Source organism: Lithobates pipiens, unplaced genomic scaffold, assembly GCF_037356315.1.
Source record: "Lithobates pipiens isolate NorthernLeopardFrog02 unplaced genomic scaffold, aLitPip1_a1.2 Scaffold_8, whole genome shotgun sequence".
Classification (NCBI taxonomy): Eukaryota; Metazoa; Chordata; class Amphibia; order Anura; family Ranidae; genus Lithobates; species Lithobates pipiens.
In genome coordinates, this window is record NW_027507903.1 from 362,978,775 (window position 1) to 362,993,586 (window position 14,812).

The following is a 14,812-nucleotide window of genomic DNA, read 5'->3' on the forward strand; positions in this document are numbered from 1 at the left end:
GATGAAATCCTGCCTCCATGTTATTCTGCTTCTCCTTCACTTTTCTCCTATACAAGATATTGATACAAAAGAGATCACGATTCAAATGCATGATTACTGTTAGAATGCCCATTAGTGTTACTGAGTGGCAGTGGTGATGTCATGTTGTGAAAGATATGAATGTTGTAAACAGTTATCCAATAATGGAAGTAGAGTAAAACTAGTTTCAGGAAGGAAAAATACATTTTGGTCAAGAGATATATAATATAGATATATAAGATATATAATTGGTTTAAAGAAGTTTTTTCTCCTAGAACTCTGTTTAGCATTTGTCAACAACCAACCAACAAGCAGGTGTACCTACAAAAGAAGAATGTTAAAACATACCATCCCTGCTGTCTGTGCCCCGAGAATGTTGCTCTGATCTCCATTCTCCACTGAAATCTGCTGCAAAATCGAAACTTCCAGTAGTGTGGAAGGTCCTTGGCCCACCACAGTGCTTTGTGGCTCTTCCTACCAACCTACACACCACTAATGTCCTGTAATATCATTGAGGTTGGTGAAAGAAGCCAAAAAGGACCGGGGGAAATTGACATTTCTGACAGTGTTGATTTTCTTGAGGATTTATCGTTAATGAAGTTAAATTCTAGTGGAACAGGAAGCAGGAAAATTAATTATTAACATTCTTTTTTTCCCAGTATAATTATTTGGAAGTCCCCTATAAAAATGTTTAAGCACAGCCTATAATGATGAACCAAAAGGTTATGTAACAAGCAAGATTCATAGCAGACTAAAACAATGTAGCAACCGGTTTAATTTTGTAGGTCACTCAGCCACTATTTCAAAATGGCTGTACCCAAAATAAATGTAATAGTATATAGAAACACTGAGAGTCTAGGTAAAAACATGTTTTTCTTGGCAAAAGACTTCCTTATATCTAAATAAAACATGTATTTATGCAATAGCTATAGGAACTTACAGTATGTATGGATTAATGCAGATATGCCCCTGATAAATCGATGAGTGTCAGTAATACAAGGGCCCCTCAGGCGATGCTATTAGACTGATCAGTGCAGCTGAACAGCACAAGCATACCAGACCAAGATTCTTAATGCCCACTGTTTGCTTAGGAATCCTCTCAGAGTGTATATTCATTGGATTTGTATGCTACACTGCTTTCCAAGCTGCATAGACTCAATGTTGGAAAAGCAGTGGGCGATGGCATAGGCACATAGACACCTATGTAACTGCTCAGACCCCCTAAGCACCACCTATATCCCTCTAATTACATTTCCGTGCCTGTCAGGAGAAATAGTCTGCTAATGCATATTAGGTCACTAACTAGTCATGTGCAATATCAACACTATAAACAACAATTTAGGAAACTACAAATAGAAATAATAACAGCACAGAAAGTATCCTACAAGAAAATATATATTTTTATGTAACATCCAAAGTTGTTTTCCTATTTGTGCCAGTGGTGGCAAAGCTCAGTTGTTTGTATATTTCTACAGACAAGCTGCTCTATGATATCTGCACATTTCTGCCTAAATGTTTATCAATTTACCATTTCCACAAAAGGAATATAGCACCACCAGCAGTGTATCATAGATTCTGTTCACAGATTTTGGAGTGAACAGTGTTTAAACTTGAACTATACACAGTATAATAATATCTGTTCTCTGCATATTCTGATAAACAGTATTTTTGATTCTGCTTAAACCTGTGAATTCCTGTAGAGAAGAGAATATTAAACCAGTGATATCGCTGTAATTAAATGAAAAGAAGGCAGTTTTCATAAATGTGTAAGAACAGTGTAGTGTTTACTTCTTTTGACATATTAAAATATGCATTTTATATTTGCCTCTCATCACTTTGTCTTTCCTGCAGCAATGCATCTGCTTGGACTGAACTGGCAGCTCCAGCCAGTGGATGCACATACATTCAACAATGGGATAAGAACAGACAGAGACGACGTTGCAACAACGCCATCTGGTGAGATTATCAACAATTCTTCCTTCTGCAGTGATTGACTATGTATACATCTGTGTCTATCTTCTCTTACTATTTCATTCTATGTACAGTTTGTTTTTAATTGTGATCTAGAAGTTTTGTATTATATTTCAAATCGATAGATTCAAACTGCCTAAGCTAAAAGATTTATTATTCCATGTGTACTGCTGAATGCAGTAATGTATCTTAGTATTTAGCTGTCATTAAATACAAGTTTAAATCAGCATTTGTCTATAATAAATGTAAACTTTTTTTTATTGTTTATATCTGCCTGCCTTCTTCATGCAGATGACAGACTTGGGCCAGGTCAACATAATTCGGAGTGGGTACAGCCAGGTGTTTCCAACCAGTTGTGGCCAGGAAGCCTGTACAAAGCGTTGTTCACATGTTATCGCAGATGGAGTGATTACCTACAGTTAGACCCCTTTCACACTGAGGGGCTTTACATGCATTTTTGCACTAAAAATAGCGCCTGTAAAGCGCCTCTTCTGCAGCCCCAGTGTGAAAACCCGAGTGCTTTCACACTGTAGTGGTGAACTTGCAGGACAGGAAAAAAAGTCCTGCAAGTAGTATCATTGGGGCAGTGAGGGAGCAGTGCATAAACTCCTCCTCCACTGCCCCTGTCCATTGAAATGAATGGGCGCCGCTCTCAAAGCTCCTTAAAAGCGATTTGAAAGCTGCGCTAACCAGGCACTTTTAACCCCTTTTTAAACCCTTCTGGGGGGTTAAAAGTACCCTGCTTGTATCGCTAACGCCCACACCGTCCCTGTGTGAAAGGGGTCTCAGGGATTGATGTGTGCACTGGTTGCAGACAGTTCATATCAACGTATGCACATCTGTCCCTAATCGCAGGTAATTGCTCTATGTGCAATTATATGAGAACAGCAGGAATGAGCTTAAGGATTGATTGAGGGATCCCCATGACACTATTAACCATATATGATTAATGATATCACCCGGGAGACCCCACCCCTTTGTTGATATCAGTGATCCCCCAGTAGACCTGTCATTCAGTGGGAGTGAATTGATAGGACCAGACGGGTGTCTTTCTTTCAGCAATTAGGAGGGCATTGGGCATCATAACTGGCAACAGCATCAGTGATTGGTGATAGATGTACATCGTGGGACAATTTTTGTTTTTTATCCAAGGGCTTGTTAAAAAAGGTGTCTGTGTGTTTGTTTATACTTTACAACAGGGGTGCCCTCTGATGTGGCCAGCAACCTCCTGCTCTGGGATAGTGGGTCAGCAAGCCCAGGTCACAGGTTCCTGACCCACCATCCCAGAGCATAAGTGTTCTGAATGGAGCCAGCGCTAGAGGAAGCACAGCTGCGGAGGGAGCGGAGCCAGTGCTAGAGGAAGGCAATGCTTCCTGTGTAGCACTGGCTTCTGTCACAGGCAAAGTGATCCTAATTGTACTCTGCCTGGGAACGCAACAGCCAGCAATACCTGTAGCAAGGGAGACTCCTGAATGGAAGATTATTATTAAAGGTCAGTTTATATTCTAAAATCACAGTGTATATATGGGCATATCTCTTCTGCAGTGGTTACTGGGCTGCTTTCAAACTGATCCACTGGTGATCCACAGTACATGTGCGGGTTACTTCTGTTATTACCTGCGGGTTTGGGGAGCTTTCAAAAAGTGCATCACACCTGCAGGATATAATAGAATTATTTGGCAAAGTGCAGGCAACCCACATGAAAGCCACAGATGCACTGCACTGTAAACCACAGTGCATCAGTGTGAAAAGCAGCCTTAGGGTCCCTTTCACATGGCCAGTCCGATCGGGTCCGGCTGTCCATTTTTCAGGCACACATTCACCTCTATGGAAGCACAGATGTAAACAGACTTGTGTCTGTTTACACCCTCCTACCTCCAATCTGCTAAAACTGGGCTTGTCCATGTCCGCTTTGCATGTGCAGAGTGAAGTCAGAAACATCATCTGCCCACTTCACTCATTGTTGCCCATGACTGATTATTAAGTTGCTTAAGTGGCTCTCACTCTTAAAAAGGTTGGGCACCCCTGCTTTACAAGGAAATAAACTTTTCTTGTACATGGGTACAAGGTACTTTGCCAGGGGCATGTGATCTAGTATTATTCAGGAGATGGGGTGCATGCTTTTCCCCACTTTCCCTCTTTGGAGGGGACTGCGGGACATTTTTTTGTTTTGTTCTGGTATGATTTAGGGGAAACCCCATGCTTTTTTTTAACTGTGTGGTGGCCCCCATTTACATCTATGTAAAATCCTCAATTATGATAATGGTCTGTTTAAAAAAGTGAAGTGCACCTGGAAGTGCACAGTGAATTTGTCTTTAGAAATAAGCCACAACGTCTTCAGGTGCTAGGCCATTTTAGGTAGAACCCTTCTGCAATGCTGTCAGGGGTGAGTCAGTGCCCACATATAAGCCGGGTAGGGAGGGGTACACTCTCTCTTGGGGAATGGGAGCCAAACATCCCACACCCATGAAGATGTCATCAGCACACTTAGGCCCTGGACAGGGCAGGATCCTGGGTGGAGTGCACCTGTACAGGGGAGGTCAACTATAGCTATTCTGTTCCTAATGGAGATGGGGGTTAGGACAGATTGTAAAAGGCCTTTTGGGGCTGGCAAGAGATCCCATTGTGAGATGTTTCCCTGGAGGGTTCTCAAGAGAGATGTACCTAGCAAGGAGGTAAGTACAAAGCGCACAGTCTTGTGAATACTTATGGCTCTGGGTAGAGGAGAGACTAAAAGAAGAGATGACTGAAGGTGCTATGCATGCTTTCACTTGTGATAACTGTGGACTGTCCAGTAAAGGTGACTGTGTATTATCAAGTGACTCAAGTGACTCAAGTGCAGTAAAACTACTTTTATGTGTTGACGTTCCTTTCTTGGGGACACAAAGGTCTATGGATGGGAATGTTATATGGAGTCCTATGACAAGGAGCAGGGCAGAGGGTTTGGCATCAGGAAGGACAGTGTTCTAGCAGAGTTAAAGTGGGGGTAGGAATTTGTGTTTTGGAGCTAAATTCAGCCAACCATGAGGTCCCTCTAACAAGGGTACCTGATTTTTCTTTGCTGCAGTTACACTTACACACCTTGTCCCTCCCCAAGCCAGTGACTAGACAGTGAAAGGAGAAGCAGCACACTGATAAGCTCATTTTCCTGTCACTCTGCTCCTTTATGCTGTCGACACATTTCTTGTTAGATAAAAAGTATATATTCCACTCTCCTAGCCACTAACTTTTTTCATGTAAATGATTTAAAAAATCATCAGTAATGAATAACATCAAAATGTGCAAAACAGCCAGTGATAGTTTTTAAATTCCAAATATGCTCCCAATGTTTATAAACTATAGTACCATATTTAAAAAAAATCTATTTCCTCAGAATATGTATCTCTTTTAAAAACTAGTCCTGTTCAAGTCACCTATGAGTATTGTCACTAAGGTGTGACCATACCAGAAATACCAAATAATATTGACCATCATTGTTATTGGTCAAAAAAGTTTATCTTCCATATGTTCACAAAATATTTCTCATTACATGCATTTTAAACAAGTTAGAAACAGCCTCTCCTACGTATGTAAAACTGTTTGTTCAAACAGTATTAAACACTCAAAAAATGAAGGGCTTAACAGCACTGTATGTTGCCCTCATGTCGTACTTCATGTCAGACCCTTCGGCAAATGTACCAGCAGGACTTTTCCTAATTACTTGAGGACACTACTGTATCTCCTCCAACTCAATGCATGTAATCAAAGTTGGCTTTCTTGTGACGCGAGCATATGCCAGTGTCACTACTATTCTTCTATATGGAGCTTTACTTTCTGACCAGTGCCTTTCATTCCATAGTTTAACCTTATGCTTTAACCCTAACTCATCTATCAGATTCCATATCCTACCTATTCTAGCTACTAGATATCACTATAGTTAAAATATTGGGGCCAATCCAAAGACAAATTGACTATGCACAGGAAGCTGCCCCTTTCAAGGGAGTTTTCCCCAGAAAATTCCCTTGCAAAGTGCAACTTCCCTTGCAAAGTAAACAGCTTATTTGCCTTTAGTAAACCAGTCCTGTTTAGTCCCCGCAGTAATTAAAATAATTACTGTATTTATCGGCGTATAACATGCACTTTTGTTCCCCTTAAAATCAGGGGAAAATCACAGGTGCGTGTTATACGCCGATCCGCCGAGATTCCCTTGCGATTTTTGGGCTCTGGGCGGCTTAAAGCCGCCTTAGGCCCTTCTTGCTCCTTTCGGCCGCCTTCGGCCCTTCTCGGCGGTTTTTCGAGAGTGGCCGAAAGCCTCCGAGTACGGCCGAGGGGGCCGAAAACCACTGAGAAGCGGCGAGAGTGTCTGAAAGCCGCTGAGTACGGCCGAGGCGGCTGGAAGCCGCCGAGAACTTCCGGGCACCGCCAAGATACGAAGGACATCTCAGCGGCGCCATTTTTAAAAACAAAAGCTGAGGGGACAAGGCTGCAATGACGGACAAACTGCATGACGGACAGGCTGCAATGACAAGGCTGCAATGACAAGGCTGCAATGACGAACAGGCTGCAATGACAAGGCTGCAATAACGGACAGGCAGCAGGCTGCAATGATAAGGCTGCAATGATGGACAGGCTGCAGGCTGCAATGACAAGGCTGCAATGATGGACGGGCTGCAGGCTGCAATGACGGACAGGCTGCAGGCTGCAATGATAAGGCTGCAATGACGGACAGGCAGCAGGCTGCAATGACAAGGCTGCAATGACGGACAGGCTGCAGGCTGCAATGACAAGGCTGCAATGATGGACAGGCTGCATGACGGACAGGCTGCAATGACAAGGCTGCAATGATGGACTGGCTGCAGGCTGCAATGACGGACAGGCTGCAGGCTGCAATGATAAGGCTGCAATGACGGACAGGCAGCAGGCTGCAATGACAAGGCTGCAATGACGGACAGGCTGCAGGCTGCAATGACAAGGCTGCAATGATGGACAGGCTGCATGACGGACAGGCTGCAATGACAAGGCTGCAATGACAAGGCTGCAATGACGGACAGGCTGCAATGACAAGGCTGCAATGACGGACAGGCTGCAGGCTGCAATGACAAGGCTGCAATAACGGACAGGCAGCAGGCTGCAATGATAAGGTTGCAATGATGGACAGGCTGCATGACAAGGCTGAAAATGACACTGACAAGGCTTTAGATGGACACTGATAAACTTGGGGGGCGTGTAATACGCCGGCGCATGTTATACTCCGATAAATACGGTAATTGTTTTTTCCTATGCCAATAAACTTCTTAAACTTAACAAATTTATTGGAGGTTATTAAAAATATGCAAAGTTGGATGCAATAAAAAATAAAATACTAAATAAATCTAATAAATCTGCATACAAAAAATATGCAACCTGTAGCAGTATGTATAGAATTATACATACAAATATATAAAAAAAATGATGGTAACACATATAAAGAATGAGTTTCACATTTGATCAAAGTTAGTACAACCAGAAGGTCTAATAGTTGCTAGAAACAATTTAGATCCAGCTCAAAATGTAAGCCTTTTGGCGGTATAGTATCCATTAAAAACGGTCCATTTGGTTATTTCCAGATATTCCCCTTTTTAAATTGGATCCTCTCCAGTGTTTACCATTTATATTGCCATGAGATAAAACACCAGTTTGAGAAGATCCCTGCCATTAACCTCCCTAAAATGCTTATGTTTTGCTTATATCCTGTTTTAACATTATATATGTGATTTTCAAGTCTCTGATGAAGTCGCCTGGTGCTCCTACCCATGTGTTGGTGCCCACAAGGGTCCTACATGGATAGGAACCACAGTGAACTACATCCGACATCAGCATAAAACATACTGTAACTATATTCACATTAAAAAAAGAGTGCAAGCAACAGGACATTTTTAATACCCTCCAGTGAGAATGTAAAGCTTGGGGTCTTCATTGGAGTAGGGAAAAAAAAACATTCTATAAGTTAATTGCTCTTGTGATTCTTAAAAATATAATGACATTGAGTGGTTGGGAAAGGGTAATATATGGAGTTTCATATCTGAGTAAGGGTTAAAGCGCACCTTCAGTAATTTTTTCAACTTTCCATCTATTAAATCTTCTGCCTTTGTTTTAACTTTGAATAGTAAACCATTTTTTTTTCTGCCAGTAAATACCTTATACAGCCCACTTCCTGTTTCTTGTCTGGTAAAAAGCCTAGGCTTATGACATCATGCACAGCTCTCTTTCTCTCTCTCTCTCCCTCTCTCTCTCTCTCTCTCTCTCTCTCTCTCTCTCTCTCTCTCACTCTCGTGAGAGTTTGCCAGGAAGGGAAGGAGGAAGGGAAGGAGGGAGTCATAAGAGGGCCAATGAGAACTGCATGACTACAGAGCTGGAGGTGTGTTTGTGTAAATCCAGGAAGTGAACAGGCAGAGATTTCTGCAGCATATTTGGCAAGTACAGAATCACAGTATATATAAATTAATATACAAAGTGGTTGGAGGGAAGCTTCAAAATGGCAAAGATGTTTTTATTACAAATTATGTGAGCAGACTGCAGTTCCTCTTTAAAGCATAGGATTGAACTGTGAATTAAAGGAAGGATATTATAAAGTAAAGAACAATATAAGAGAGTAGTAAGGACATATGCTCCACTTATGAGAAAGTCAACTCTGATAAAACGCATTAAATGGACGGAGATAAACACTTGATTTTTTTTTTTTTTGGGAGGGGGGGGGGTTATGTTTTAAATAGTGTCAAACTGTTGACAAGTTTTTTTATGTGTGCATGTATCTCTTTTGTTTACAATACATATGATGAGGTCACTTATCTCTAACTCTGGAAGAGAAGGAGTCAGATATGGGAACGCTGTGGAGAGATGCCTAAAAGCATTTTCTGGCCATTAGTATTGGTGGTCAATATCATTTGATGATTGTGCCCACCTTAGGGGGAGCACTTACAGATGACTTGTGCAGGATTCATTTTGTGAACATTGAGAAGATAAGCCACACTGGGGTGTTCATCTTTTCGCATGGACATAGTAGGGGTTATTTACTAAAGGCAAATCCACTTTGCACTGCAAATGCACTTGGAAGTAAAGTTACTGTAGATCTGAGGGGGCCATGCAAGGAAAATAAAAAACAGCATTTTAGCTCACACATGATTGGATGATAAAATCAGCAGAGCTTCCACTCATTTCAGATCTACCTCTTAGGCCGCGTACACACGGGCGGACTGTTCGCCCAACTTTGTCCGCTGAACAGTGTTTGGGCGGACAGTCCGCTCGTGTGTGGGCTTTCAGCGGACAGTTTCAGCGGACAGTTTGACGGACAAGGTTTTTCGGAATTTCCGAAAAACTGTCCGCTGAAACCTTGTTTCAGCGAACAGTCCGCTCGTGTGTAGGCTTGTTCGTCAAACTAAGTTCCGCGCATGCTCAGAAAGGATTTACACGCCGAAAGTTATAATGCAGTGTATAGGACGTCGTATTTTTCGTCCCGTCGTACGTGCCGTTCACGTCATCGCGCACGGTTTCAGCAAACTGTTCGTCCGTCGTGTGTGGCCATGTCCGTCCATGCTAATTTTGAGCGGACTGTTTGCCGAAACTGTTTGACGGACAAAGTTGGGCGAACAGTCCCCGCGTGTGTACGCGGCCTTAGATTCAGAGCGACTGCACTTCCAAGTGCACTTGCAGTGCAAAGTGTATTTGCCTTTCGTAAATAACCCCCTGCATGTTTTCTGGGAAAATTGATTTTTAATAATGTTGCACAGAAGTTTTTGAACAGTGATTTATAAACACTGGCTGTGCATTTATTGTTTCTAAGCATTTACTGACTATGAATTTTGAATTGCATTTTAATCACATGAGTTGGTTTATTTGTTTTATGGAGTATTTATATCTGCACGGTTCACTTTTGGTTATTTCATGTTCATTGTTAGCACATGAACATTTTGAACTGATTGGCATCTTGTGCTGCTTTTCCCTCTTTCAGTCTGAGCTCCAATGTACAGAGGTGCAAGAGGCTGATACTTAGTCAAATTCAGATGCTTTCCCTAAAAAATATATTTAATGCTGTAACAGTTAACACAGAGATTCATTTGACAGATATAATTCGTGTCATCTTTGATTGTGAAAAAAAAATGGTGTCTTTTATATCTGCCTGGAATTCAGCTTAATGTGGTTGTAAAGATAAAAGTTTGCATTAAGGTATGAAACCTTTTACAGTAAGTGCAGCTCCCCCCACAGCCCCTCTAAATACTCATCTAAACCTGATTTCGGTCCAACGCTGTGCACGGCTGCTGCAGTCTTCTCCCCTCTCCCAGCTCTTACAGGCCTGGCTGAGAGCAGTGGGGGCCATTGGCTCCTGCTGCTGCTGTCAGTTAAAATTTGTGAGCAGAGAGTGGAGAGGGGGCGAAGGGTCTGATTAAAAGCAAACAGCCTGGCTCAGGAGCAAGACTGCATGAGTGCCTTCTTAGGAAGCGGCTTCCTCGGGGGGCACTCATCGGGAGGGAGGGGACAGAAGTGCCGGTGGGGGACCCAAGAAGAGGAGGATCCAGGCTTCCCTGTGTTACACTATAGCACAGAGCAGGTAAGTATAGCATGTTTATTTTTTTAACCAATTCAGCTCAGGAAGGTTTACTCCCCTTCATGACCAGGCCATATTTTGAGAAATGGCACTCTGTTACTTTAACTGACAATAGGCATGGTCGTGCAACGCTGTACACAGATACAATTTTTGTTCTTTTATTTAATCACTTTATTTTGCGCTAAAAACAAAAAAAGACTGTCAATTTTGAAAAAAAACAAAAACATTTTAACTTTGCATTTTAAGACACAATTAACAATTTAAAAAATCAAATTTCTTCATCAATGTAGGCCAATATGTGTTCTACTACATATGTTTGGTAAAAAAAAATCCAAATAAGCATATATTAATTGTTTTGCGCAAAAGTCATATTGTCTATAATCTATGGGATAATATTTTTAAAATGTATATTTATTTATTTTTTGCTAGTGATGGCAGCGATCAGCGGGACTGCGATATTGCTGCAGACAAATTGGACACCTAACTGACACTTTTGGGGACCAGTGACACTAATGCAGTGATCAGTGCTAAAAATATGCATTGTCACTGTACTAATGACACTGGCAGGGAAGGGGTTTAACATGAGGGGCAATCAAAGGGTTAAATGTGTTCCTAGGGAGTGCTTGCAAACTGTGTGAGGGGGTGCTTGTACTGTGGGAAGGCAGAGTTCAGTTTTTCTGCTCCCTTGTCAAAGAACGGCGATCTGCCTTGTTTACATAGGTAGATCGCCCTTCTGCCTATGTGTCGAACGATCATCAGGGTAAAGAAAAAAAAATCCTGAAAATTTTGCAATCACTTTAAGGTCTCATGCACATTGTCATCAATGTTTTTTCAGCTTCTCCTAGGGGCGTGTTTTTTTTTTTTTTGCCTCTAAACATTCCTGCGTGTAATCCTAAATGTCCATGCACATATAGGCATTTAGAGGAGTTTAGAGGCAGGGGCATTTAGAGTCAGGAAAAAACCCACTGCCACTGGCAGAAAAAATGCTTGACGTGTGTAAACACATGTAAACAAGTCTAAACGCACCTATATGAGTGTTAACACAAGGCATGTTTAGCGCTTAAACAATAATTCATTTCAATATATTATTCTGGCCAATTAAATAAATTAACACTCAAATGCGGCTAAGCATGTCTAAACACATTACACACACTTACAAACGTCAAGCATTTTTTCTGCCAAAATACCCCTACCGGTAGAAAAGATGTCTAGGAGAGATAGAAATACGTCAAGTGTGCATGAGGGCTTAAGCTCACAGGTAGTTACAAGGACATTGCATTTCTGGCCAGATCGACAGAAAATTAAAATGTTCTTAGCCTTAAAAAGAAAAAAAATGCAGCCACCATATCTAAGAACTGGTAAAATGCAATATATTTTAGGGGGGGCGCTATCTTATTTTCTTTGCATTCTTCCCTTGTGGGGTGCAGGGGGATGTTTAAGTGGTACTATAGCGATGCTTTAATTTATCTTTGGTCCATTGAGCAGACTGAAATCAAGATGGTAGCAGAGAAAGCTGCAACTGCCACAATTATAACTGAACAGAGGGTAGTAGGAGTTAAATCAGTCAAACACACATTAGGTTCTATTACTAACATACCTTTCTTGGACCTAGTATATATGTTCCATTGCATCTATGCTAAAATTGTCCCGTCATATTTGTTAAAGCTAAAATGTGTGAAAATGGCTAAACTAGGGTTGAAATGTATAGTAAATACTGTATTGTTGAGTACAGGGCATAAAACGGACCTCTGTTTGGCCAAGTATGCTTCCATCTAAGTGTGTTTTGTTGTGTGAGTGATTACAACAGACCTATATCAGAAAAAAAAATCTAAAAATAAAAAAAAGTAAAAATATAGTTAAAATAAATCAAATCTAAAGCCAATTTGTTCTGTTTTGGATAGAGTGTAGGAGGGTTAAAACCCCTGTAAAAAAAAAAAACAATCTGTCAAGAGTTTTAACCATATATTACTCTATTAAAAAATGGCGTTATATATTATTTCTTGATTTTTAATTGAATATAGAATTGGATTATATAGTGTAAGATTTTTTTAATTCTGATCTCTGCTTGTCAGTATATCAATCAAAATAAGAAATGGATCATGATCCAGATGCTTGATTACTGTTTGTGCTAGAAGGTCCTGATAAATGATGCAAAATGATGATGACAATTATATAAGGGCATGCATATATGGAAGGAGCACCAGACTAAAAAAATAAGAGTCCAAATGAATTTATTATTGTTGTGTTAAAAAGACAGCTAATGCCCCGTACACACGAGCGGACTTTTCGACATCCAAACTCCGACGGACTGAGTCCGTCAGACTATCCGATCGTGTGTGGGCTGCAACGGACTTTAGCTTTGCTAAAGTCTGACGGACTTTAGAAATGAAGCATGCTTCAAATTTTCCCGACGGAACTCCGCCGGACCCGGTCCCCTTCGAAAAAATTCGCTCGTGTGTGTGCTACTCCGACGGACTAAAACCGACGCTAGGGCAGCTATTGGCTACTGTCTATGAACTTCCTACGTCGAATCCAGTCGTACGTCATCACGTTCGACTCCGTCGGAGTTTGGTGTGATGGTGTGTGGTCAAGTCCGTTCGGTCGAAAAGTCCGCCAGAACTCCGTCGGAACTCCGGCGGAACTCCTTTGGGGGTCTGTCAGACTTAATCCCTCTCGTGTGTACGGGGCATTATGCATTTCAGAGGTTAAAGGACTCACCTTCCCCTTCATTATGGATAGTATACAAATACATGTGTGTACACATATGCACATTTAAAAACACCTGCATAGTCACAAACATGCATGCATGCGATGAAATTAAGAGGAAGATATGAGGGAATATCAGATATTAGGTGATTGATAAGGTTCAATGGGTTTATTTTCAAATTGAATGATACCCGATTCTACATGGTTATTAGATGCCATTGTACCATTATATATAGAGGCAAGCTGTTCTCTCGGCTCTCCGAGTCAATGTGCGAATAGCATCGGCCTCCGTCTTCAAATTGCTGGTCAGCGGCAGTTATAATAATTACAGGCAGATGATCCCTGGGTGTCGGGGAGGCTCTTAATAATGTGAGTAACTTTTTATTATGTGTTACATAGTTACATAGTTACATAGTTACATAGTTAGCCAGGTTGAAAAAAGACACAAGTCCATCCAGTTCAACCTTAAAAACAAATAAATAAAATGAAAAATAATCGTACAATCCAGATACCCAATTTTATGCCCACAATTGATCCAGAGGAAGGCGAAAAAAAACCCCAGCAGAGCATGCTCCAATTTACTACAGCAGGGGAAAAAAAATTCCTTCCTGATCCCCCAATAGGCGATCGGATTTTCCCTGGATCAACTTTACCTATGTTAGTACCTAGTTATATTATGTACCATCAGGAAAGTATCCAAGCCTTTCTTAAAGCAATCTACTGAACTGGCCAGAACCACCTCTGGTGGGAGTCTATTCCACATTTTCACTGCTCTAACTGTGAAGAAACCTTTCCGTACTTGAAGCTGAAATCTCTTTTCCTCTAGACGTAAAGAGTGCCCCCGTGTCCTCTGGGTTGACCGTACAGAGAACAACTCAACACCAAGTTCACTATATGGACCCCTAATATATTTGAACATGTTAATCATATCCCCCCTTAATCTCCTCTTCTCAAGAGTGAATAAATTTAGTTCCTCTAATCTCTCCTCATAGCTGAGTTCCTCCATGCCTCTTATCAGTTTGGTTGCCCTTCTCTGCACTTTCTCCAGTTCCCCGACATCCTTTTTGAGAACTGGTGCCCAAAACTGAACGGCATATTCCAGGTGAGGTCTTACTAATGATTTGAACAGGGGCAAAATGATATCTCTTTCTCTGGAGTCCATACCTCTCTTAATACAAGAAAGGACTTTGCTCGCTTTGCAAACAGCAGCTTGGCATTGCATGTTGTTATTGAGCTTATGGTCTACCAAAACCCCCAGATCCTTCTCCACTATGGATTCCCCCAGTTGTACTCCCCCTAGCATGTATGATGCATGCATATTCTTAGGCCCCAAGTGCATAACTTTACATTTATCAACATTAAACCTCATCTGCCACATAGTCGCCCAATTAGACAGTGTATTGAGGTCGGCTTGTAAATTGGAGACATCCTGTAAAGACGTTATTCCACTGCATATCTTGGTGTCATCTGCAAAGACAGAAATATTACTTTTGATGCCAGACCCAATGTCATTTATAAAGATGTTAAAAAGTAAGGGTCCCAACACTGAACCTTGGG

General features: G+C 41.4%; 1 protein-coding gene across 3 annotated transcripts in view; it reads left to right on the forward strand.

Annotated features, from left to right (window-relative positions):
- Nucleotides 1-14,812, forward strand: part of TENM2 (teneurin transmembrane protein 2) — a 1,738,186-nt gene that overhangs the window by 1,155,100 nt on the left and 568,274 nt on the right. For all 3 annotated transcript variants that reach the window (XM_077473475.1, XM_077473476.1, XM_077473477.1), the window contains one exon: nt 1,870-1,974. In XM_077473475.1, the coding sequence (XP_077329601.1) occupies nt 1,870-1,974 (105 nt within the window). The remainder of the gene's footprint in view (nt 1-1,869; nt 1,975-14,812) is intronic.